This window comes from Microcebus murinus, chromosome 1 (genome assembly GCF_040939455.1).
Source record: "Microcebus murinus isolate Inina chromosome 1, M.murinus_Inina_mat1.0, whole genome shotgun sequence".
Lineage (NCBI taxonomy): Eukaryota > Metazoa > Chordata > Mammalia > Primates > Cheirogaleidae > Microcebus > Microcebus murinus.
In genome coordinates, this window is record NC_134104.1 from 80,069,206 (window position 1) to 80,094,891 (window position 25,686).

Genomic DNA, 25,686 nt, shown 5'->3' on the forward strand with positions numbered 1-25,686 from the left:
AAGTGTCAAAACTAAAAAAAAAAATTTTAGTTATATTACTTATTCCCTTCAAACCATACTGGAGTCAAACTTAATACATGATTGTGGGATTTTGACATCAAAAGTTCTAGAATTTAAGCTTTCGTTCCCTTCCATCAAAAGACATGTCTAGACTACCAGTAATCTTTTTACAGAAACTGACAAAATGAATGTCTGTGGAGATAAAGATATATAGAAGACATACAGACACATTGTTCAATTTATAGATGCACTAAATAGTAGCAAAGATATGAAATGTTTTAGCAGCCATTACAGTGTACAAACACAAATAGGCACATATATTTATAACACAGATTAAGGCAAGATAAAAAATGGCCAACTCTCACTTCCAAGTAACTACAAACTACAACTTAAAACTTAAATTTTATGATGAATATTTGTAGCTTTAATTACTCAACATGCAAGAGCATTCTTAAATATGAATAATATGACAAGCAGAAGCATTAGAATTATGCTAGAAAAGGTAGTTAAGGTATAAAAATATATAACAAGGTATAGATCTCTGTCCTGTTATCATGCTGAATTTTCATCTGAATTTTTTTCTCAAAGAAGAAATGGATATATATTTTTTAGGTTTAACAAACATATTAATAAAGGTCAAATTAGCCAGAGACAGAGCTATGCTAATAAAAATGTCCCACTCTTTATTCATGCCTCTGCCCATCTTTCAGATATTGTTTAATTGACCTTTAGCATGCAGAAGAGTTAATGAGGTTCTACTCCTCCTACTCTACCTAAGTTTGCTCAGCTGATTCCTTGCCCTCGACAATGGCTGCAGTGCGATGAACTCGTCACTTAAAGCAACTGTGTTGGAGTACATCTATAAGTGGACAGAAAAGGGATGGGACACACAACAAGTCAGTGAGCTGTATTCATCACCTAAGAGACAGACACAGGACAAGCTCTGTAAATACATCTGTTCCTACATGAGTAAGAAATATCATACATGATGCACATACATGATTGACATTTGTAGGGTTGTTAGCTATGCCATTAAAAGAATTTGTCTTCACTCTTAACACCACATTCTTATTCTGGAGAAAAATAAAGCTCAGAATAAATGCTGATAGCTCTTCTTTTGATACAATTTTTCATGCTACTTTTGGTAAATGATAAAGTAGCTGACAATTTGAAATCAGAAATAATGGTATAAAGCTGAAATAATAATGATTGCTGCCTGTAGCAAAGGAATAATGTCACATATGGGATTTGAATGACCATATATTAGTACTATTTCAGTAAAAAAAAAAAAAACATATCAGCAGGCTAAAGATCCCCAGAGTGGAAGTAGAGATTTTCTTCTTGGATTAGACCACCTATAACATCTGGTTGTCATTTGGAAATAAATACAGTGAGCCAAAAGGAAGCATATAATGGCTTTCACATGTAGATAAAATGATTGATTTACTGTACATTCCATTTTAATCAGTTTTAATTTATGGTAAAAGAACCAAAATATATATAAACACTTTTAACTTGTGTCAGTGCCTACCTGAAGGTATGAAATATTTCCTATGTAAAAAGATAACAAGAACTAATATCATATATCATGATAGCATTAAGAAGAAATCCCCATGAAAATACATCATAAATTTGTCAATGCTCTGCCTATAGTAGAATTTCTAAGGATAAATGTAAAGAAATTTAATTACAGGTTATCTCTAATCTGAAAATTCAAAATGCTCCAAAATCCAAAATTTTTTGAATACAGACATGATACGCTTAAAGGAAATGTTCACGAGAGCATTTCAGATTTTGCCTTACGGATGCTGAGCAAATATAATGCAAATATTCCAAAATCCAAAAAAATCTGAAATCTGAAACAATCATTTTCGACAAGGGATAGTCAACCTATATTTACTGTTACAAAGAATTAAGTTTTTAAAATGATGCCATTCATATATTTTGGTGAAATATAACTGTATATAGGCCCAGAGGGGGAGACAAACTATTCTCCATAAAGGGAATAGACAACGTACTAAAAATAACAATTATATTATAAATATTTATCTCTAAAGATTAAAAATAGTAAGATAGGCAAAACTTTCTGATATATATTTAAGAAATATACCGTGGAGTGGAAAAGTCTGTCTATACTGATATAAATATATGTGTAGGCAGACAGAGTAATCAGATTATGCAAGTTTTTTAGCCCCATTTAGAGATCAGTATCACAGAGCAACATTCTCATCCGTATTGTACTTAAAATCATAACATTTTTTACTGAGAACCAACCACATACAGGCTGAATTTCAGGTGCTTCATATTCATTATCTCTAACAATCTTATAAAGTAGTTATTATATTTCTGATTTTACAGGAGGAAATTGAGTCTTAGCAAAGTAACTTGATCAAGTACATACATCATATAAATAGTTAAAATTGCATTTGAATTTGTTTGTCAGGCTTTACAAGACTATGTTATCTCAAGGGTGTTAAAATGTATGTAGGCTAGGATTAAGTTACCAAAGAAAATAAATGCTAAAAAAATGTTGCTGATATGACCAATTGAAATTAAAACTGATACACTTTTCAGGAAGCCTACCTTAAATCACTAAATACTTAGGGAACTCTTTTTCTATTTGTAGTATTAATATACAACTAAATCTCCAAAATTTAAACAAACTTTGCTTGGCATATTGCAAACATGTTGAAAAATCTCAACCTCGGCAGAATTAAATGCTTAATAAACTCAGTGTTTATCAGGGTATAAGAATTGATCAGAATATATTCTTGAGAAAACATACCCAATACTATGGTACAGTTAAAAGGACAAATTAAGATAGATTTCTATCTCATGTACTAGTCAAATATACAGGAAAGGCTCATTCAACTAAACAGCTACCAATTCGTGAGGGTCTACTATGTTTTAAAATTGTTTCATTTAATCCTCACTACAAAGATAATGAAAGGGACATTTCTACCATAATTTTACCAATGAGGAAACTGAGACTCAAAGTCACAGAGATACCAAGTGGCAGAGCTGGGATGTGAACTGAGATCTATCAGGCCCCAAAGACCATATTCTCAAGCCCTATATAACATATTGCTAATATTTACGGTAGTTTAATATTTACTAATAAATGTTTAGTGAGAATACATTTCATGAAATTTTCCATAAAAATTATTTAAGTTAAAAAACTTATTTCATACTCTTTTGTTGAAAACAATATAACCTGAAAAAGTATTACTCAACTTCTAATGTTTCTACAGACATGACTATATATCTCATGTACATATAGAATAGAATGCTGTGATATTATTTAAAACATATTTATTATTGTTAACTGGACATAACTTGACAGATTTATATTTAAAAAGGTGGAGTTTTGATAAAAACATAATGTAATTTAAAAAACTCATAATTTATCAATAGTCATCAAATTAATAGAAATGAAATATTCTTAAAATATCACATTTAACAATGTTTATGTTATAAAATACTTGATACAGAAATAGGTAATTTCCTATTTTCTGATGTAAGCAAATTATAATGACAGCTAATCCTTTAAGACCACTAACTAAAAAGATACTGAATACAGAAAGTGGTTACCTGTGCCTTTTGAGTACTTGTAGGATAGAGGTGTCGGTCAAATACCTTCTTTATGATATCAAGAAACAGACATGTAACAACCATGAGAATTATGGCAAACCAAGCAGAACCACTTGATAGAAGCTGAATAAATACAAAATACATATTCTGGGAGCTCAAAAATGGCCTGCAAAGAAAGACAGTGGACTTAATAAAAGTAGAAACTGAAAGATTTAAATCAGGACATCATATAAACACATTGTGTTTGAAAGTAAAAATTAAGTACTTCAGGAAAATGTTCAAAATCAAAATCAGTATAATTTAATTAGATAATAAAACAAGATAGACCGTAATTATTAAAGGCAAATGTAAGTTTTTATTACTAGAAAAGTAGCAAGCAGTTGACTATCTTGGTGGTAGGGTATCATAAGAATAATGTAGTAATACAGACTTAAGAGACCAAGAAAAGCAAGGAAAAGTATATAACAAAATATTTTCTACTGAGCAGTTAAAAGACTGATTACCCAAGTCTTAGGATAAAAGCTCTATTCAGAGGCTCTTCTTTAAAAACATTTTAAAATAGGCCGGGCGTGGTGGCTCACGCCTGTAATCCTAGCACTTTGGGAGGCTGAGGCGGGCGGATTACTCAAGGTCAGGAGTTCAAAACCAGCCTGAGCGAGACCCCGTCTCTACCAAAAATAGAAATAAATTAATTGACCGACTAAAAATATATATACAAAAAATTAGCCGGGCATGGTGGCGCATGCCTGTAGTCCCAGCTACTCGGGAGGCTGAGGCAGTAGGATCGCTGAGCCCCGGAGATTGAGGTTGCTGTGAGCTAGGCTGACGCCAGGGCACTCACTCTAGCCTGGGCAACAAAGTGAGACTCTGTCTCAAAAAAAAAAAAAAAAAAAACATTTTAAAATAAATGTACTCACAAATACTAGTTTTACATAGTAACAGGTATTGCAAGATATTCTTTTTGGGGTTTTTTTTTTGGTTTTTTTTTTTTTTTGAGACAGAGTCTCACTTTGTTGCCCAGGCTAGAGTGAGTGCCCTGGCATCAGCCTAGCTCACAGCAACCTCAATCTCCGGGGCTCAGCGATCCTACTGCCTCAGCCTCCCGAGTAGCTGGGACTACAGGCATGCGCCACCATGCCCGGCTAATTTTTTGTATATATATTTTTAGTTGGTCAATTAATTTATTTCTATTTTTGGTAGAGACGGGGTCTCGCTCAGGCTGGTTTCGAACTCCTGACCTTGAGTAATCCGCCCGCCTCGGCCTCCCAAAGTGCTAGGATTACAGGCGTGAGCCACCACACCCGGCCTCTTTTTGGGTTTTTTATGTCTCAGTTCAAAAGAGTATGGGGAAATAGAGAAAAAAGCAGAGAAATAAAGATTATAAACAAACAATATTCATATGAGTATCCTTTTATGAAACTAAACAGAAGGTTTTTTGCCTGATAAATGGATCAAAGGCACAGCAGGCAAATGTAATAAATTCTCAAAAAGAGAGAGACTTAGTTGTCTATCACCTACCAAAGAATCTTAGGAGAAGCATCAATTTTTAATCTATTAAAGTAGCCAGCCAACTATCTGATTCTACCAATGAAGATGACACATACTACTTACTTTTGAGAGACAAGCTAACTCAACAACTAAAATTTAATAGTTCTATGTGATTTATTTTATTGCACACATTAATAAATAATTCGGACGTAATATGGTTAGTGTAGAGAAAATTAATTGTGAAATAACACTTGGAGTTTAAATATTGGCCTTGCTATTTTTTTACCTTTGTGATCTAAAGGCTCAGTTTCCACATAGAAAAAAATGGGGATAAGTATTGTGATTAACCTATGTAATATCTTACATTAAAAAACCACATTTAGAATATAGTAGATATTCAATAAATGTTACTTTCTTTTTCTCTCTGTATCAGTAACATCAACTGAAAAAAATAAATTTATTATCAGGATAGAGTCTCAAAACTATTCTGAGCAGAATCTGGTCATAATATAACCTATCACAATAACAGATGTTTATTATAGTTGAATCAATATAATTAAAATACAATAAAGTTACTCACCAGAGAATCCCTCCATAAAACAAAGAAAATACAAAATAAAATATAATAGATCCCCAGGTAACAAGATGGTTGATCCAAGTCCAAAAACGAGTTTCCAAAGCCATCTAAAAAAATGTTTTAAAAAATTATTAGATATATAAAATAATAAAGCTTTACTTTTTAACCTCTCAGATAAAACTCAAGAATATAATGTATTAATTATAAGTATTTAAAAGTACCATGGTAGAATCCCTTAAAAGACATATTAATGAAAGAGTCCTAGTATAAAATTGAATAATTTTTAGCTTACAATATTTTTCTTTTGTGAGGAAGCAGCATTGAAATTTCATGTGATTATTGTATTTCAACTCCACAGCCTAAAACAAATTATGTTCTTGCACTATCTACAAAGAAGCAACATTTCAGAGATTTTTATTTGATCATAAAAATCAGCTGAGGCTTCCCAAAATAATGAACTTAAGAATTTTTTGACAAAAATTTAAATAAATTATTAAAATAGCAATCAATAAAATAATTTATTATTGAAAATGGACAAATATCTATGACTAAAGAAATGCAGAAAATTAACTAATTATGTATACAGACATAAAATGTGTCTGTTTCTAATTTTAGTAACATACCTTTGCTGTGACTGTGATAACCATAACTGTGAAGACCAAAGTGCCAAATGTCCAGTTTCCAAACATCTAAACAAAAAGAATAAACTATTACATTATGTGTTAACGTGATGCTAAATCAAATGTAAGCGAAAAAGTAATCTACTAAAAATCACTTGATGTATTTAGCTCTTCAAGAAGTGCTAGTTAGTTACACTTGAAACTGGTAACCATATTAATAAAGTTAAGAAGAGTATAAGAAGAAACACCATTATGCTTATTATTTTTATGCTCAGTGGTTCTTAACATTATCAGACTGGAAACCTAAAGATGGGGTCGAAGTGTGTGGCACAGACTGTTTTTAGTTAGAATAGAATAGTTGTTAGTGACTGCTTTATTCCTGACACGGTGAAAATGGTAACAAAACTGTTCAATCACCATTATTTTTTTGCAACCTTCCCAACCAGAAAGTTACAGCAGATTATTTGCCACAGTATTTTTGGACACAGCATTAGTAGAGCAAGAAAAAAAGAAACTTATACTTAAAAATGAAAGGAAAGATAATGGACAATGGAATAGCTCCTCAAAAGAGTCCATGTAAAAATGTAGTTAATGCCAGTCAGAAAGTGTTCCCTTGGGCTTTATAGCCAAAACTTATTAAGGTTTATTAAATAAGCAGAATCCCAAAAGAATATCAGGATTTTATTTCCACAAATAAGAACATGAGGAGACTTGAGGCAGAAGGATTGCTTGAGCTCAGGAGTTTGAGGTTGCTGTGAACTAGGCTGACACCATGGCACTCTAGCCCAGGAAACAGAGCAAAACTCTGTCTCAAAAAAAAAGGAAAAGTGATTAAGTTTGGATTAAGTGGGGCATATTTATGTCACACATCATCACTTTCAGGTATACTTAAGTTTGTATTTGTAATTATACGCTTATTTTTTCTTAAAGAGGGCCTGATAAAATGTTTAGACTCCGTTACACCTTAGATGCTCAAAATGCTTTCTATCCCAACCTGTCTGCTTTCTCTATCATTTCTTAGATGGGAAGGATGAGAGTACCTAGTGTACAGATAAAGAAGAACTGACGGCCTAGGACTGAGCCCTAGGCTACTGTTCCATTTAGAGCAATGGGTCTCAAGTGGGGGTGGCTGTGCCTCCCTGAGGACACGTGGCTGGGTCTGGAGACAATTTTGGTTGTCACAACTAGGGGAATGTATGTGTGTGTGCTACTGGTATCTAGTAGGTAGAGGCTAGAGATGCTGATAAAGAACCTATAATTCATAGGATGAGCCCTCACTACAAAAAATTATCCTGTTCAAATGTCAATAATACAGAGTTTGAGAAACCCTGACTCTGAGGGCAGGAAGAGGAAAAGATACAAAAGGAATAATAAAAAATAGTAGGATGCCAAAGTAAGCTACAGACGCTGAGAGAAGATCATGTGGCAGGAAAGAAGGCTTTATAAATTGTGCCCAGTGGTCAAGTTCATAAGATCTGAGATGTGCTTTTGGATTTAGGAACATAAAATGATGATGACCATAAAGAACATGGTTTTGAGAAGAGGGCTAGGGGCAATAGCCCCAGTGGAATATGTTCCAGGGGGAACAGGAGTCCAGGAAGTAGAAATAATGAGAAAACATAACTTCTTCAAGTTTTGCTCTAAAGACACAAAGAAAAATATAGCCAGAATAAGATGTGGGCCAAAGCAGTGTGCTTTTTATTAGAACATGGGAGATCTTAAAGCATGTTTGTGTTTGTATGGTGATGGGTTTGATCCCACAGAGGATGAAAGACTGATGGTGAAGGAAAGAGAGTACAATTACAGAAGCAAAGTCTTATGTCAAGTAAGAAGGTTTTTAAGAATAAACAAAAGGTGAAAACTTTCTCTTTATCAGGCTTAACTTAACTATATATCTGTCTACACAAGAATTACCTTCCCTAGAGTTAATTAGTTGTTCAGTTCTCCAGTACAAACTATCTCTTTACTATGGACTGACCATTGGGTAGTACTATAAGAGGCAAGGCATACGCTTCTTTTTTTTTTGAGACAGAGTCTTGCTTTGTTGCCCAGGCTAGAGTGAGTGCCGTGGCGTCAGCCTAGCTCACAGCAACCTCAAACTCCTGGGCTCAAGCAATCCTCCTGCCTCAGCCTCCCAAGCAGCTGGGACTACAGGCATGCGCCACCATGCCTGGCTAACTTTTTCTATATATATCAGTTGGTCAATTTCTATTTATAGTAGAGATGGGGTCTCGCTCTTGCTCAGGCTGGTTTCAAACTCCTGACCTCGAGCAATCCGCCCGCCTCGGCCTCCCAGAGTGCTAGGATTACAGGCGTGAGCCACCACATCTGGCCTCCTCTTTTTCTTCTGACGCCTTTGGTTGGAACCACCAGAGAAACACAATGTCATAAAATATTAGGATGGGGAACTCAGCTACCTCTGAAACGGTTCTCCTGATATTTTCCTCCCTATATCATTAGTTTTCCACTCTCACCACATGACAATTCCCTTTCCTGTTTCCTTCAATGTAAAATTCTTATTCATCTAATATACTCTATGACAGACACAATGCCTTTTCCATTACATTCTGTGGATGTCTGTTTTACTGGGGGTGAATTCTTTCAATCTGAATTGTTTCTCTCACATTTTCCCATCACTTTCTTTCCTTACCTATAATCTTAAGTAGCATCTTTATTTATAGTTTTAAACAGCTTCTTCCCTGAGGAAGTTTCCTTACTGAGACCCCAGTAAGGCAACATAAGCTATTTCCAAAAATACTTTGTACAACAGCAACATTGTTAGAATAAGCATGCACTAAGATGACTTATTCTCTAGGGGTCAAGAAAGGAGAAGATAAGTTCTTCTTTAAAAAATACACTCATTAGTTTTTAGTTACTTCTTTACTTTATAGTATACTTAATAACCATTCTTCGTTGGTATTTACCTTGCACTTATTTAGCCTTTTATTTAGCACATATAAATTCTAAAAAAGCTGTAACACTTACTTAGTTTTTTAAAAACAGATTTCACAGGTAGTAAATTCACAGAAACAAAATGTAGAATGGTGGTTGTCAGGGTCTGATGGGAGGGTAAAATAGGAATAGTTGTTCAATGGGGATGGAGTTTCAGTTTTGCAGGATGAAAAAGTTCTAGAGATCTACTGCAGAACAATGTGAATATACTTAAAACTACTGAACTGTACATTTAAAAATGGTTTTAAAAGGGTATCAAATTGCATATTTTAAATATGTAAATTTGTTATATGTCAATTATACCTCAATAAACCTGTTTCAAAAATGATTTAATGGCAGTGAATTTTTCTAGGTGGTATATTATTTTGGGGGAACTTAAATTTTTAAAGTTACATCAAAAGCTCTCATGAATATTTTATAACATAACTTTGTCAAAATTTTATTAATAAAAAAGAAATGATGATTGCATTTTTCTTTAATGATACAAATTTAAAGTAGGATGACAGTAATAATCTCTAACTATCAAAAATTAATTTGTAGTACTCTACGAAGCCCTGTTTAAAAACAATAATTCCAGTTTTATTTTCTTTTTTTTTTTTTTTTTTTTTTTTTTTTGAGACAGAGTCTCACTTTGTTGTCCAGGCTAGAGTGAGTGCCGTGGCGTCAGCCTAGCTCACAGCAACCTCAATCTCCTGGGCTTGAGTGATCCTTCTGCCTCAGCCTCCCGAGTAGCTGGGACTACAGGCATGCGCCACCATGCCCGGCTAATTTTTATATATATATATCAGTTGGCCAATTAATTTCTTTCTATTTATAGTAGAGACGGGGTCTCGCTCTTGCTCAGGCTGGTTTTGAACTCCTGACCTTGAGCAATCCGCCCGCCTCGGCCTCCCAAGAGCTAGGATTACAGGCGTGAGCCACAGCGCCCGGCCCAGTTTTTTCTATGACAAAAAGTTATCAAAAACCAAACCAAATCAAAATATTACTAAGCATTCTTTAAAAAATTATATATTTTACCTGGCCATTTCCAAGCAGAGATACATCTTCCCCTATCAGAAAATACGATCCAAAAAAGAAAATAAAGGCATGACTGAAACCCAGGATGGTCCAATAAAGAAATTTATTAATGCTTAAGAGACGGTTTTTACTAATGTCTCTGTAAATTAAAAAAAAGAAGAGAAAAAGGAACATATTAGGAATCATTTATTATTTACCTACTATACAATTATAACTTAGTAATTTTTAATTTAAAATGCTTGAAAATATTAGCAGAAACCCAAACTTACAAACCACTGTTTGTAATATACATCTGTGTAACAGTTTAGAGTTTATATATGATATAGACATAATGTGTCAATTAATTGTGAAAAGCTGATTTATCTGTTATTATATTCTTCTGTTAACATTTAATCACGCTGTCATTATGGTCTCTTTTTAGTGAGGTCATTTGAGTTAGGGTCAGCACTGAGGGTCCTAATTAAGTTCACTTTCAACAATATCTATAATGGGAAGAACAATCTGTGCCAATCTTGGATCAAGCCCTGTCCTAGATATCCTGGAAATCGAAGTAAGTTACTCCATAACTGAATAATTAGATACCTCTATAAGTGGGATCTCTATAGCAGTTTATAGTGGAAACCATAAGCTGGTCCTGAGGAATAGGTCTCAAGCACATCTCTGTGATTACTTGGTTCAGGAATAAAGCAGGGGATCTGGGATGGGAATTAATATCCTTAACCCTGCATTTTGTATTGATTACTACTTATAAATTGGGCAATAGTAGAACATAAACTAATTTTTTAGGAATTCTAGAGACCACCAATTCCTAATTTCTTTTTTGCACACAAAATGGAATATTATTGTTTTGCAATATTAAGTGCAAATTACACAATTACCCAATGCATTCCTAAGATGAAAGTATTCATTCTTACAGACACTAGAAAAATTATTTAAATTTTCTCTTTGAAAAAAATTATTCAAAATTTTCTCCTTGATATTCAATAACTTTAAACCATATGACAATTACTAGGTAAAGTTTTAATCATCAAAGTACTAATATGCTTATTTTTAGGTACTTTTAAAAAATGGTAACTATTTAATACGCTGCTTGCAATCAGAAATATTATGGACCTTTAATACTGGAATATACTTACCGATAGAGGGTGGGCTTGTTCTGTAATACATGAGGGTCTATATGTTGTTCCAAAAGACTATATATCAGAACAGGTAGGGAAGTAAAACAAATATTGTACAAAGTCAGGTACACGCTGTCATACAATGTCTAGAAAGAGAAATTGGTAGGAATGCTGAGATTCTAAATTATGAGTTAGTATTATACTTATGCATATAATCACAAAGAAGCATATTAAAATAAGCATAAAATTATAGTTTATCAAGTTATAATAAAATTAATTTTAATAATTTCAATTAGCTTTCAATATAGACATAAACATATAATGTTCCTGGATTTATATTCTTTGTGGGAATTGGAATATTTTACTATGTTACTATGTTAGGTGATTCTAAAATTCTAGTGAATTGAATCACAATTTGGTCACTGTAAAGTAATTTTACACAATTCTTCTATAAGCACCCTAGCATTCTTACTTACAATTCCTTTAGAAGAATTCCTTAAAACACATAGAGGTTTTTTCATGGCTTTGTTGCCCCATCTATGTCCTACTTTTCCTTTGAGGCAATGAAACTTTGCATCAAACTTCCATCAAACTTTGCACAATTGCCTAAGTTCTTGATGATAGCTTTCTCCTCTAAACTGCCATAGGTCCTACTGTTGGTATCAATTGCTTAGCATTTTGCGTAAGCTTCATATATTGTTTTAATTATTATTAATACTGCCTCCTAAATTGCACTATAAACTCCCTGAAAACCTAATTAAAATAAGTCCGATCCCCTTGTTATATGGTCTTATCACATTCTTTAGTTCATTTAGGAAAATGAACTGTTACTGGCAATCAACAAGCAGATATTTGGAATTTAGAGTTATAGGTTGTAAAAAGAAAAGAAAAAGCAATTAAGGATAGGAACAACTCGTTAAAAATCTAAGATAATTAAGATCTTGTTTTTTCAATAAATTTGGATCAATGTCTTGATAAATTTGAGCAGTAGAGTGTTGTATGTGAAAAGGGTGCTCAATTAGTGAGAAGCAGTAGCTCCAAGTCATGGTTTAGTCATTAAATTAGCTAAGGCGAGTTACTTAATATCTATGGATTTCACTTTTCTTTTCTAATAAAACAGACTAGATCAGGAATTGCAAATATGTAACATGTGTACAAAAAAGACCCACTCTGTGCCCATTACAGCCACTGTTAACAGATTACAGCATTTTCCCTCTGAGCCTATGGCTTCAGAAACCTTTTCAATATAGCACTCCAGGTATCTCTAACAATTATTATCTTTAAAGCTAGCTTCTGAGGTTAAAACCTATATTGCCATCCCTATACTAAATCACTAAAGTTTCTTCCAAACCTAAAAAATTGTCAGCTAAATATAAAAATGAGGTAAATCACCAATATTAACTGGTCTGGCTTGATATGGATTCTATAGAAATATCACAAAGAAGTTGAAAAAAGTTATCAAAATTCTCTGATAAGCTGTTAAGAGTTAATATTTATTTTTAAAACATCATCCAGAATTACAATATATTTTGGCATTAACATTCACCTCAAAGTGAAAAGGAGAATATTATGTTGCGCTGATTAAACACACTGAGTAAAACGTTTTGTCTAGTTACCTGGAGAAGAAAAATGAGAAGTCCCTCCAAATGTCTATCAAAATCCAAACATAAATACCTTATTCTAAAAGGACAAAATATAAACTTCTGTTTACTTACTTGTTGAGAAAATAAACAGTAGAACTGATATAAAAATTGAGGTGTTATAAAGCACACATTCTGAAAAATAAGATTAAATAGGAAATAATTAAAATATTCAGGTCTAAAAGAGAAACACTTTAAAAATGGTTACAAAGGTGTCCATAAACACAATCTCAGTTAATATGGTAAGTAGAGGATAAGGACTTGTCTATATAACACAGGAAAGTAGGATTTCCATTTTGTTAAAAAACATCTAAAAGCATTTTATGCACCAGTACAGATATGAGAATGAAAATACCCTTGACTCCTATCTTTGCCAAGCAATAGTACAATTTTGAATTTATTACCTTCCAACTATTATTCAATTCTTTTCATATATAGTACAATAAGATTTACCTAAACTTTAGGGCTATGACAGCTTTAAAATGCAAAAATACTTCAAACACACAATAAATAGAATTGTCAAAACATCTTTTCATCTCAATATATTAATATTCCAAGTAAAAGCTAGAATAATAAGTCAGAAGAAAACTGCCATCATCATCTTATAGCAATGTGTGGTCTACTACTTATGTTCTTTCATTGGCTTGTAGCTATTAGTTATAGGAATATATACAATATAGGACATTGCTATATTAAATATATTGGTAACAGGAGCTCTTAATGTGGGTTTCTGCTCTCATCAAAGGATCCAGAGATAGAATAGTATTTCAGTATAATTAGTTTCCTTATAATCCTATGTATTTTATTTTATACATATAAAAACCCCACTAAAGGGCCATTCATGGCACAAAAAAGGTTAAGAACCTCTGTTTGAAACCATCATATTGTAGTTAAATTAAAACTTATTACTGGTTCAGGAAAAAATAACTTTAAATAAATCAAATTTACTTTGTTCTAATTTGCATGGAATAAAACATCAATTTTAGTTTTAATGTATTCTGGAAATTTTTTATATACTACCACCATAATAAAACTAGAAAACTTTTCTATCACCCCAAAAAGTTCTCTTACATTCCCTTCCAGTCAATTCTACCACCTGAACCCTTGGCCCCAGGCAACCACTGATCTGCTTTCTGTTGGTATACATTAGATTTATGACAAACTACTATTATTTTTACTTATAGACACTATTTTTAAGAAAAATATATATGGTTATAACATTCCTCAAATTGAAACTTCAAATTATTATTTCAATAATTGAGTCTAAATATCTATATGAAACTCACCTTGTAAAAAAAATACTGTACAAGGGTAGCTATTCTAATATAATAAAAATGACCATGAACAAAAAGCAATTTGGAGAGGAATTTAAATCTAGCTATTGCATAGTCACTGTTTCTTGCAGCCTGTCTTCCTTCTTTACCCATGATTCCTGTAACAAAGGGGACAGAAAGGCATGTTCACTTATGACTGATTAGTTCAATTTTTATGATGTATCTGCAGATATCTTAATTATTTATAGTAGTTAAACATGGACTTTGGAAAACTGAATCCTAATAAGTCAGCAGATAGCAGATGTCTAAAAGGTTGTTCTACCTAAATATGTATTTAATATAAAGCTACAATATATACCAGACATATAATACCAATTTTCAAAGAATTAAAACACAATAAGATAAAATACAATTAATATAAAAATAATATTGAAAGTTCAGGATCTAGCAGGAGCATCACTTATTATACTAGTAAGCACAAATACTGGGTGAGTAACAGAGTTCTCATGGACAGAATGCTATAAAATAGATTTAACTTCACTATTTCCAATGAATATAAAAATATTCAAATTGAATAATTTGAACCTAGCAAAAATAATGAGCATATTTAACCGATTTAAAACTTTATGGTGCTGGGCACAGTGGTTCACACCTGTAATCCCAGTACTTTGGGAGGTCGAGGCGAGAGGACTGCTTGAAGCTAAGGATATGAGACCAGCCTGGGCAATGTAGTGAGACCCCACCTCTACAAAAAATACTAATTCCAGGTTACAGTGAACTATAATCGGGCCACTACAACCCAGGCTGGGCAGCAGAGTGAGACTCTGTCTCTAAAAAACAACCTTTCATGCATAAGTCAAACAAGCTGTTCTTTTTAATAAAAAAAATATAAATTTAGAATAAATTAAAAAAGAAAAATGTACAATATCATTTGAAATCGGTACATTGTTTTATCTGACAAATATGAGTACTTTTTGGGGGGGTTACAATGATCCTTTAGGTTTCAAAAAAGCAAGAGTTATTGCCAAGTTTTTAATTTGAAAGCCACTTTTAAAATTAAAATTTAAAATTTTTGGCTGGGCGTGTTGGCTCAAGCCTGTAATCCTAGCACTCTGGGAGGCCGAGGTGGGAGGATTGCTCGAGGTCAGGAGTTCGAAAACAGCTGAGGATAGAACGAGACCCCGTCTCTACTATAAATAGAAAGAAGTTAATTGGCCAACTAATATATACACAAAAAATCAGCCAGGCATGGTGGTGCATGCCTGTAGTCCCAGCTACTCGGGAGGCTGAAGCAGTAGGATGGCTTGAGCCTAGGAGTTTGAGGTTGCTGTGAGCTAGGCTGATGCCATGGCACTCACTCTAGCCTGGGCAATAAAGCGAGACTCTGTCTCAAAAAAATAAAATAAAATAAATTAACATTTTTGTCATAAAAGTATCAAAATGCTGCAAAATGTATAGGCAGTGAAAATCATCTATATTCATAACACCTAGGGAAAACCATGTTTTTAGTCCATGTCCTTTCAGAATTTTTCTTTCTGCTTATTTCCTATGTATATTTAATATATTTTAAAAACGTGTATAAAAATGGGATTATTTGGTAACATGCTTTTGTTACCTAACAGATTATGGACATTGTTTCTAATATACAGCATTTATTAACATGTGCAATTATTTTCTTAGAAGAAATTCCTGGATGCATAATTGCAAGGTCAATAGGCATATATTTAAAAATTTTGTTATGTATAACAATGCAGGGCGTACCAATTTACTCTCTCACTAACATTGTATAAGAGGATTTCTTAATCTATATCTTTGCAAACTTCAGATTTATCAATCTTTGTAGTTTCTGCCAATCTGAAAAGCAACTTTAATTAGTATTTCATTGATTGTTAGACACTGAACATTTTTTTCATACATTTAGTATTCATTTTAAATTTCTCTTTTTATGACAACTGATGGCTCACATACTTCTGCATATTTCTACTTTAGTGTTTTTCTTATTCTTTTTAATTTGTTAAGACTTCATATATTAGGAATATTAAGACTTTGTTATCTATTTTGCAAATATTCTTTACTAGTTTGTCTTTTATCTGTAAAATTTGTTTTGGGAGAGTTTTTACCATTGTATGATCTTTTTCCTATAGTTAACTATAGTTCCTTGCTTTGGTATTATGCTTAAAAGACCCTTCCACATCTCAAATAAGATTATTCATTAAAATTTCTTCTATACTTTCTATGGTCTTAAAAATTATTTACATTCTAATCCATCTGGAATTTGTTTTACTATAAGTAATGGAAAAAGATCCAACTTCTCTTTTTTCTAAATATTAATAACTAACCAATTTTATCAGTATTTTTTACTTAACAGTTTGTATTTATGTGAAACATCTTTGTTATATACTAAAATCTTCCAGATTCTTGAATCTATTCTAGTCACTGACCTGATAACTACCCATTGCAGAACACTGTAGAGACTATTCCAAAACAGACTAGCCTCTCTTTTAACTCTCAAGTTTTATTCTTCAATTAAAAAAACCCATGCCCATACTTTTTCTCTTTTGCTGTGTATTTGTAAAATAAAATTATAGAGGAAGACAAGTCAGAATATGGTTAAAATAGGAAAGGATTAATAAATTAAATATAATTAAATAATAATAGTAGTCTGAATCCAATAAAAGTTTTAGGCAAAAAGAAAAGAAATTAGAATAAAAGTTATTAAAATCAGAAAACTATTTGAAATTTTATATTTTATTACAGTTTGGTGCAATTTCTTGTCTCTAAAATTATCTTTAAAATGTGTGAAAATACTTTAAAAGGTACAAAATGGCATGTAAAAATAAAGTTACTTTTATTATGGAGAATAGGCAAAGATAAAATTCACTAATGTATTTATTTCCTTTAAAATTTGGAACTAAAATATACTATCTAACATACCATAACATATAATAAAAATAAAAAATAAAATATACTGTAAAATATAATATAGTGTACTTAATTACGATAGGTTTCTGATAGGGATACACTGTGATACACAACCATGTTGCATTTAATTTTCATTCACATATTTGATAATGTAACTTAATCTACAAAAGGAAAATTCAAAACCACCAAATAATTATATCAACTTAAAAAGTTTAGGAAAAAAAATCAATTACCTATACCAACATGTGCTTCCTGTATCATGCTTACATCATTAGCACCATCACCAACAGCCAATGTTATGGGTTTCTCAGGTGAGATTTTTATCAGTCTTATTACCTGAAAGACATACAATGAATTAGTTCTTTGTGATAAAATTTTAACTTTCTTATATTTACATAAAGTAATTTATCTGAAATGACTGTAGTAAGAACAGTAGAGTAATGAAAAAAAGATTGAATTTTATATTAGACAATATGCACTGGTGTTCATTTTTTTGAGGGATATCTCCATTAAGATTTTAGGAGTGTCTCTCAGAAATGTCACAACAGAGAATTATCTTTCGATTTTATGATGAGAAGCAAGAATCTTTTAAATATATAGCTTAAATATTTAAAAACCTTAATAACTTAATTATGTAAAAAAGTAACTGCACTTAATTGAACTGTTAGGCAAAATTTTTCTTTCTCAAAAAGTTATTTTTTTCACTTAATATTAAGAGGAAAGACAACTGCTTTCTCCTGATAAAATTTAAAAAATTTTAAATAAGCAATCAAGATTAAATTCAGTGAAATCAAAAGAAAAGTTTCTTTGGAATTCTTGAATGTTCTTTTTATAAAGAACCTAGGAATTAATTCTGTTTGGCAGTTTTATTCTCCAAAGACTGGAGTACATTAGTTATTATATAGGCACTGTAGCAAAATTCTATGTAGTCAAAATAAACTGCAAGTTTATTAGGCCTATATATGAAACAATCAATATATGGACATGCATTGCAAAAGATTTGTGAAAAATACAATCTAAGACCTCAAATTCCCAATTTGGAATTATAAAAATGTTTGTATAGGCTTTCAATTGAATCATAGGTAGCTGGAATTTAAATATTTCCTGTATATACAATAGCTTCACATTACAAGTAGCTTTTCAACTTTTTACTAAAGCTCTATTTATATTTATCACTTTATATCCATTTTAACAAAGAATTACTACATCATCAGTATACAAGAATAAGGAGAGATCAAGAGAACCACCTGTAAGTACAGATGAATTTGAAGTCTTCTAGGCTCTTTTACTTGTATTTCGACAAGAACACAAATCTGCTACCCATTACAGACTTTCTATGTCATTATAAATAATTGAATCTTTAAAGTTCATTGTGAGAATTCCAAAAGTCTAATGTTTGGTTAAAATTCACAATGATAAGTGACTGACTCCTAGTAAAATGGAACTATGTAAGGTATTAACTTTTTTAGATCAAAATAGCAGGCTTCTTATAACATACATACTTTTGCTTTCTGCAGTGGTGCCATACGACAGCATAATACAGCTGAACAATTTTTACAAACTTCCATAAATAGTTTTTCATGTTCTCTGAGTGCAAGAGATAGGCTGGTCCCATCCACTACCAGCCCATGCTGAATCACATGATCCTCTGTAATTCTAAAAGAGAAAATAATTATATGTTCTGTAAGATACTTTGAAGCCATATTATTTATATTAATATTGAACAAAAGATTCTTATTGAAAGATGGATTGTTCACCCATAGACCTTACTGTTACAAGACGGATAAGTTAGGAAAAAATTCAATTGTATTACCTGAAGGTTACCATTAAACAGAACTGAGAGTCACTGATACAGACTGAACAGATTACATTCAATACTACAATGAACTGATTGGTAAATATAGTAACTATATTTTCTAATGTGAATCATAACACATAATCTGAGGATATTCTCCCAAACTGTGAGCATGAAAAGTCTTACAAAAACTGAAACATTATTAAACATTTAGCAAATGCTACTAATTTAAAAAAATTAAATGAAATCAAGAATGTTCAGGAAAATCCATGAGCTAGATTCACCACATATATTGTAAATAGGAAGGAAAAAGATGAAGGAATCAGTACTATCTTTTAATATTAACCTCTATGATGGATTGTAACACCAGATATTACTATTACGGAACATGGATAACACCTTACTTGTGGGCATATGCTACACAAATGCTACTCAAAGTAGAGTGTGACTACTGGCAGCTGGGCAAACTATTTGTTGCCAGGGAGAAACAAGAAGCTTGCACTAGTATATAAATCAACTGTATCACCAAACACACTATTTTATTCAACTGTTTTTTCTTTCAACCTCCCATTGGTAATAAGACTTTCTTGATGAACAAAGTAGTACATAGATTTATATTTGGGGGCAAGCTCCTTTATGTTATTGAAAATCAGCACTCAGGCTAGCAATGTGCTATATACACCATAAGGAAAGTACTACAGGTTCACAGTGTAGCACACTGCTACTAAGAAATATCCCTCCATTTTCAAATAAATGAGAATACTATTAAATGAGCAACAAGCTATAAAAGCTAAACATATATTATAGATTTTAGTCTTATAATAGAAAAAAATTTTCATAAGTTAAAATGATGTCTTTCATAGTATGCCTAATCACTATTTGTGTTGCACTTAACTAATAAGTGGCAAGCAATTCACTATACATCATAACATTTTTAAAAATTTATTTTTCTCTACTTTATTAAACTTTCAGTATCTGAAACCAATACCTGCAATTACTGTTTTTCTTCCCCATTGGCCAAACTTTAGCAACCTGTGGTGCCTTCAATGTCTTCAGCCTGTCCTAAGCATTGCCTGGGCAACATGCCTCAGAAGTGATAAGCAGCCAAGAGCGGGATAGATCAGTGTTTGCTTTTTTTTTTGAGACAGAGTCTCACTCTGTTGCCCCGGCTAGAGTGCTATGGTGTGAGCCTAGCTCGTACCAACCTCAAACTCCTGGGCTCAAGTGATCCTCCTGCCTCAGCCTCCCAAGCAGCTGGGACTACAGGCATGTGCCATTATGCCTCGCTAATTTTTTTATATATGTATCTTTAGTTATCCAGATAATTTCTTTCTATTTTTAGTAGAGACAGGGTCTTGCTCTTGCTCTGGCTGGTCTCGAACTCCTGACCTTGAGTGATCCTCCCACCTCAGCCTCCCAGAGTGCTAGGATTACAGGTGTGAGCCACCATGCCTAGCCAGACAGATCAGTTTTCTTAGGGAATCTTCCTAAGGCACATTAAATTAGGTTTTCCTCTGGATAGGTTTCATAAATCATCATATTATGATCTCACAATCCATGGGATTATATATATATATATATATATAAATATATAAATATAAAGACAGGATCTTTTTCTGTTGCTCGGGCTGAAGGACAGTGGTATAATTATAGCTCACTGCAACCTCCAACTCCTGGGCTGAAGCAATCTTCCTGCCTCAGCCCTTGAGTAGCTGGGACTATAGGGACATGCTACCATGGCTGGCTAATTTTTTTATTTTTGTAGAGATGGGGTCTTGCTATATTGCCTGGGCTGTTTTCAAATTCCTGGGCTCAAACGATCCTCCCGCCTTAGCCTCTCCAAGTGCAGGGATTATAGGTGTGAGCCACTATACCAGTCTGTGGAATATTTAAGAAATATGAGAAAGCACCTACATTTCTTGCATACAGTGGGTAGCCTCTGCTCAACTCTGTAGCCTTCTGTCTCATAATCTCTTCCCATAGTCTCTCCGACCTACCCCATTCTCTGGCCACAATTTACTGTCAATTCCTCAATTAAGCCTCTTTCCCAGCCCTGGGAATCTGCACACACTGTTCCCTTTTCTTCTTGGTGTCACTCTCTATCCAGTTAACATTTCATCTCTCAGGAGGCAACACAGTCACTTGTATTCCAGAGCTCTCCTTAATACATCTGGTCTAGGCTAAGCTTCACTCTTCTGTCCTGTAGCTTCTGCCTCAGTTACAAATCAGTTGTGACAGGTTTATAACAAAATATTTACTTCCCTGTTTTTCCTACAACTGTAAGCATTTGGGGCATAAACAACACCCCTATGACTTTGTGTTTCAAATGCCTAGATAGGAGATGATATAAGTTTGTGAAGGAATGGATATATAAACTAAAGCTTTCAAAGGTATGAAATTCTTTGTTCTACACAATATTTTTATCAAGATTTTTAGAATAGATACTACTTGCCAGTCTGTAAATCAAAATCCTATTGACTTACACATTTCAGATTTTTTCCATCAAAAAGATATATCCCTACAATATAATATAAATCTTACATAGCAAGTGCTATGGTTTGAATGTGCTGTCCCCTCCAAAATTCATGCTGAAACAATCTCCAATGTGGTGGTATTAAGAGGTGGGGGCCTTTTAGGAAGTGATTAAGTCATAATATGAGATCTGCCTTCATGAATGGATTAACACCCTGATATAAGAGACTTCAGAGAGAGTTTGCCCCCTCTTGACCTTAGTTTCTTCCCTCTGGTAGGACACAGCAACTCTTCCCTTAGGAGGATGCAACAACAAGGCACTGTCTCAGAAGCAAGGAACAGCCCCCACTATACAATCTTCTGGCACCTTGATCTTGGCCTTCCCAGCCTCCAGAACTGTGAGAAATAAATTTCTGTTCTTTATAAATTACCCAGTCTTGTTATAGAAGCACAAATGAACTAAGACAGCAAGTCTGAAATTTACTTTAAGGGTATAGCATTCAATTTGTAATACAGCTTTTGTACAAAAAGGGATGAACAATACTAATGATCATAACACATTCATTAAAACCATATATATAGAAGACTTAAAGAAAATATGCTAAAATATAAATATCTTTAGATGACTGCATTATGGCATTAACCACTATATCTTTATAATTTTCAGTATTTTTCAAGTAGACATTTATTACTTTTATAATCAGAAAAATATATAAAGGCATATATGAGGTAAATGGCTCTAAGCAGTTACTTTCTATGTTTTAGGAAATTCTCCTTGACATTATGGTATTTAAATGTTTCACCATTCACAACGGTGTTGGCTCTGCTCTCAAACTATAATTATTAATACCTAGATCACCTTTTTTGCATTCAAGCAAACACCCTTCTGACAGTTGTACTGTCTTTTAAAAATATCTCTTAAATAAGCTTTTCTCAGATGAAATCCAGAGGTTAGTAACACATCAATGCCTGCACAACAAATATAAATAAAGCATTGAATGTATATTAACAACCATGATGTTATCTTTTTGTATTTGTTTTTCTGGGTTAGTATCACAAGACAGCAAATGACAGGAAGCTGTAGGAGACCTAATATTCCTACATGCAAGCAGCCCTGATTCTCACAATGAAGCCCTTCTTAATTTATTGTGAAAAATTAGACTGTGTTAAATGGAGGCACCATTTACCTCCATAGGGGGCATAAATTTGATCTGCCTATAAAAAACGATTTATAAAAAAGACAGAATTTAGAGTATTATGAAATAATCTTATTTTTTTTTTTTTTTTTGAGACAGAGTCTCACTTTGTTGCCCAGACTAGAGTGAGTGCCGTGGCGTCAGCCTAGCTCACAGCAACCTCAAACTCCTATGCTCAACAATCCTTCTGCCTCAGCCTCCCGAGTAGCTGGGACTACAGGCATGTGCCATCATGCCCGGCTAATTTTTTCTATATATATTAGTTGGCCAAATTAATTTCTTTCTATTTATAGTAGAGACAGGGTCTCATTCTTGCTCAGGTTGGTTTCGAACTCCTAAAGGAGCCGCCCGTCTCGGCCTCCCAGAGAACTAGGATTACAGGCGTGAGCCAACGCACCCGGCCCTGAAATAATCTTTAAACAGTAAAATGCAGCTTAATATCACAGTTTGGTCATACAAACTAGCTCAGAAGTTGGCAAATATTTTTTGTAAAGGGCCAGCATAAACATTTCAATTTTAAACTTCGTAGGCCAAGAGACAAAACTGAAGATGTTATACAGGTGCTTATATAATGAAAGAGAAAAGAAATTTAAGCAAGTTTTTTAATGACTAAGTTAAAAATATAGTTAAGAGAATTTTTTTAATAGAGAATAATATATAACGAGAAGAATGAGAATCTTTTCTTGGTGGGGAGACAATAATCTGCTTAACTGGAGTTCAAAGTTAACGTTCCCTACCATCAAAATTAATTATAAATGTCCATCTGATAATGCCTATTTGTAATGAGATTTTACATTTCAATACAATGGAACTATATGTAATGAGATTCATAATTCATCTTTGAAAATATCTTTTCAAACAGGTAGCACAGCTAAAATATTACTGCATAATAAACAATGCTTTGCCATGTAATTCAATAATAAAATAATCCCCATTCCATCGTACCTTAAAATTGTGATATTAAAAGTTAATTTATCTTTTCTTGTTTGACATGATAGTTATATACTGACAATAAAAATAGTAAAATATGATACGGTAATACGCATGGCACTTAAAACACTGTCAAGTTATAACTGTGTCACTGTGATTTGTAGTGTATCAAGCAGCAGTGTGAACTGATGAGAGAGTACATCATAAGGTCTCTGTCTCAACTACTCAACTCTGGTGCTGACATATGGATTTTATTTTTTTTTTTTGAGACAGAGTCTCACTCTGTTGCCCGGGCTAGAGTGCTATGGTATCACCCTAGCTCACAGAAACCTCAAACTCCTGGGTTCAAACAATCCTACTGCCTCAGTCTCCCAAGTAGCTGGGACTACAGGCATGCACCACCATGCTTGGCTAATTTTCTGTGTGTGTGTGTGTATATATACACTTTTAGTTGTCCAGCTAATTTTTCTTTTTTTCGTTTTTTATTAGAGACGGGGTCTCGCTCTTGCTCAGGCTCGTTTCGAACTCCTGAGCTCAAACAATCTGCCTGCCTCGGCCTCCCAGAGTGCTAGGATTACAGGTATGAACCACCATGCCTGGCCCTGGTGCTGATATATAAAAGCAGTTGTTGGCAATACGTAAAACGAATGTGGCTGTGTTCCAATTAAACTTTATAGACACTGAAATTTTAATATCACATAATTTTTACTTCATAAAATATTCTTTAGATTTCTTTTCAACCATGAAAAAAATATAAAAACTGCTTTAAGCTTATGGGCTATAAAAAAACAGGCAGTGGGCCCTATCTGGCCCATGGGCCATAGTTTGTTGATCCCATGACTACATGATACAGATATCTATATTCTTACCTTCTGGAAAGCTGCCTCAACTGTTCAGCACATTCGTTGTCTGATTTCTGGTTTGTAAGTTCAAGGATGTTCATGGTTCTATGAAAGTGTCCACATGATAAACTCACACTAACAGCTGTTTCATGTTTATCTCCAGTAAGTACCCATACTTTGATACCAGCCATTCTCAAAGCTTCAATAGTTTCTCGAACTTTATCTTGTAGTCTGAAAATAAAAGAAACAAATTAAAAGTAGAGAATACTTTTCTGCTGTGCATGGTGGTTTGTGTCTGTAGTCCCAGCTACTAGGAGGGGTGAGATGGGAGGATTGCTTGAGTCCTGCAGTTTGATGTTATAGTGAGCTATGATCATATCACTGTTCTCCAGACTGGGCGACAGAGCAAGACCCTGTCTCTCTCATTCATTCATTCATTCATAAATAAATAAATAAAATTTTAAAAAAGAGAATACTTTTCTGACTGTATATTAAGTATAAACCACATAGCATATAAAACGTAAATTTTTAAATCCTTGAATTAGGAATGTGTATATAGAAATATAACTGAAATTTTTTCCCATTAGGAAATAAATAAAAATAAACAAATTAGTGATCATCTGGTTAACAGAAAATCAACTAACTAAAATCTGTAACTTTCTATTTTAAGAGTATATCTTCAAAGTTGATTTTTATAGGATTAAACTATGTAGTCTTCATAAACTCCTATTTTATTGGGAAGTCTTAAATTTCAAATCAGAAGATGATTTTTCAGCTAGAAGCAATGGCTCACTCCTATAATCCCAGAACTCTAAGAGGCCACGGAGGGAGGACTACTTGAGGCCAGAAGTTCGAGATCAGCCTAGGCAACACAGTGAGACCGTTGTCTCTACAAAAAATAAAAAAAAATTAGCGGGGCCTATTGGTATGTGCCTGTGGTCCTAGCTACTCAGGAGACTGAGGCTGGAGGATTGCTTAAGGCCATGGGTTCAAGGGTGCAGTGAGCTATGACTGTGCCACTGTATGCCAACCCGGGTGACAGAGCAAGACTTTGACTCAAAAAGAAAACCAAAAAAACAAAAAAAAAAAGGAAGAAGAAAAAGAAGAGTTTTCTCTTTTTGTTTTATTAAGAAAATCTCTCAAATCACTCATATAATTTAAAAAATCAGACCATGGAAAATAATGGACTACATAACTTCAGGTAAGCCTCAGAAATTTCATGAGGACAAGTAATGTCATGAAAAGTAAATGA

At 33.2% G+C, this 25,686-nt stretch overlaps 1 protein-coding gene across 4 annotated transcripts in view; it reads right to left on the reverse strand.

The window, feature by feature from the left end:
• The window catches only part of ATP11B (ATPase phospholipid transporting 11B (putative)), a 107,643-nt gene that overhangs the window by 18,412 nt on the left and 63,545 nt on the right, over positions 1–25,686 (reverse strand). For 2 of the 4 annotated variants that reach the window (XM_012736972.3, XM_012736973.2), the window contains exons 19-29: positions 24,462–24,665; positions 18,702–18,855; positions 17,433–17,535; positions 14,290–14,435; positions 13,079–13,138; positions 11,382–11,509; positions 10,246–10,384; positions 6,280–6,345; positions 5,660–5,763; positions 3,592–3,757; positions 774–859 (exon numbers count right to left, since the gene is read on the reverse strand). In XM_012736972.3, the coding sequence (XP_012592426.1) occupies positions 774–859; positions 3,592–3,757; positions 5,660–5,763; positions 6,280–6,345; positions 10,246–10,384; positions 11,382–11,509; positions 13,079–13,138; positions 14,290–14,435; positions 17,433–17,535; positions 18,702–18,855; positions 24,462–24,665 (1,356 nt within the window). The remainder of the gene's footprint in view (positions 1–773; positions 860–3,591; positions 3,758–5,659; positions 5,764–6,279; positions 6,346–10,245; positions 10,385–11,381; positions 11,510–13,078; positions 13,139–14,289; positions 14,436–17,432; positions 17,536–18,701; positions 18,856–24,461; positions 24,666–25,686) is intronic. The other 2 variants (XM_076003618.1, XM_012736971.2) reach the window with 1 other exon arrangement.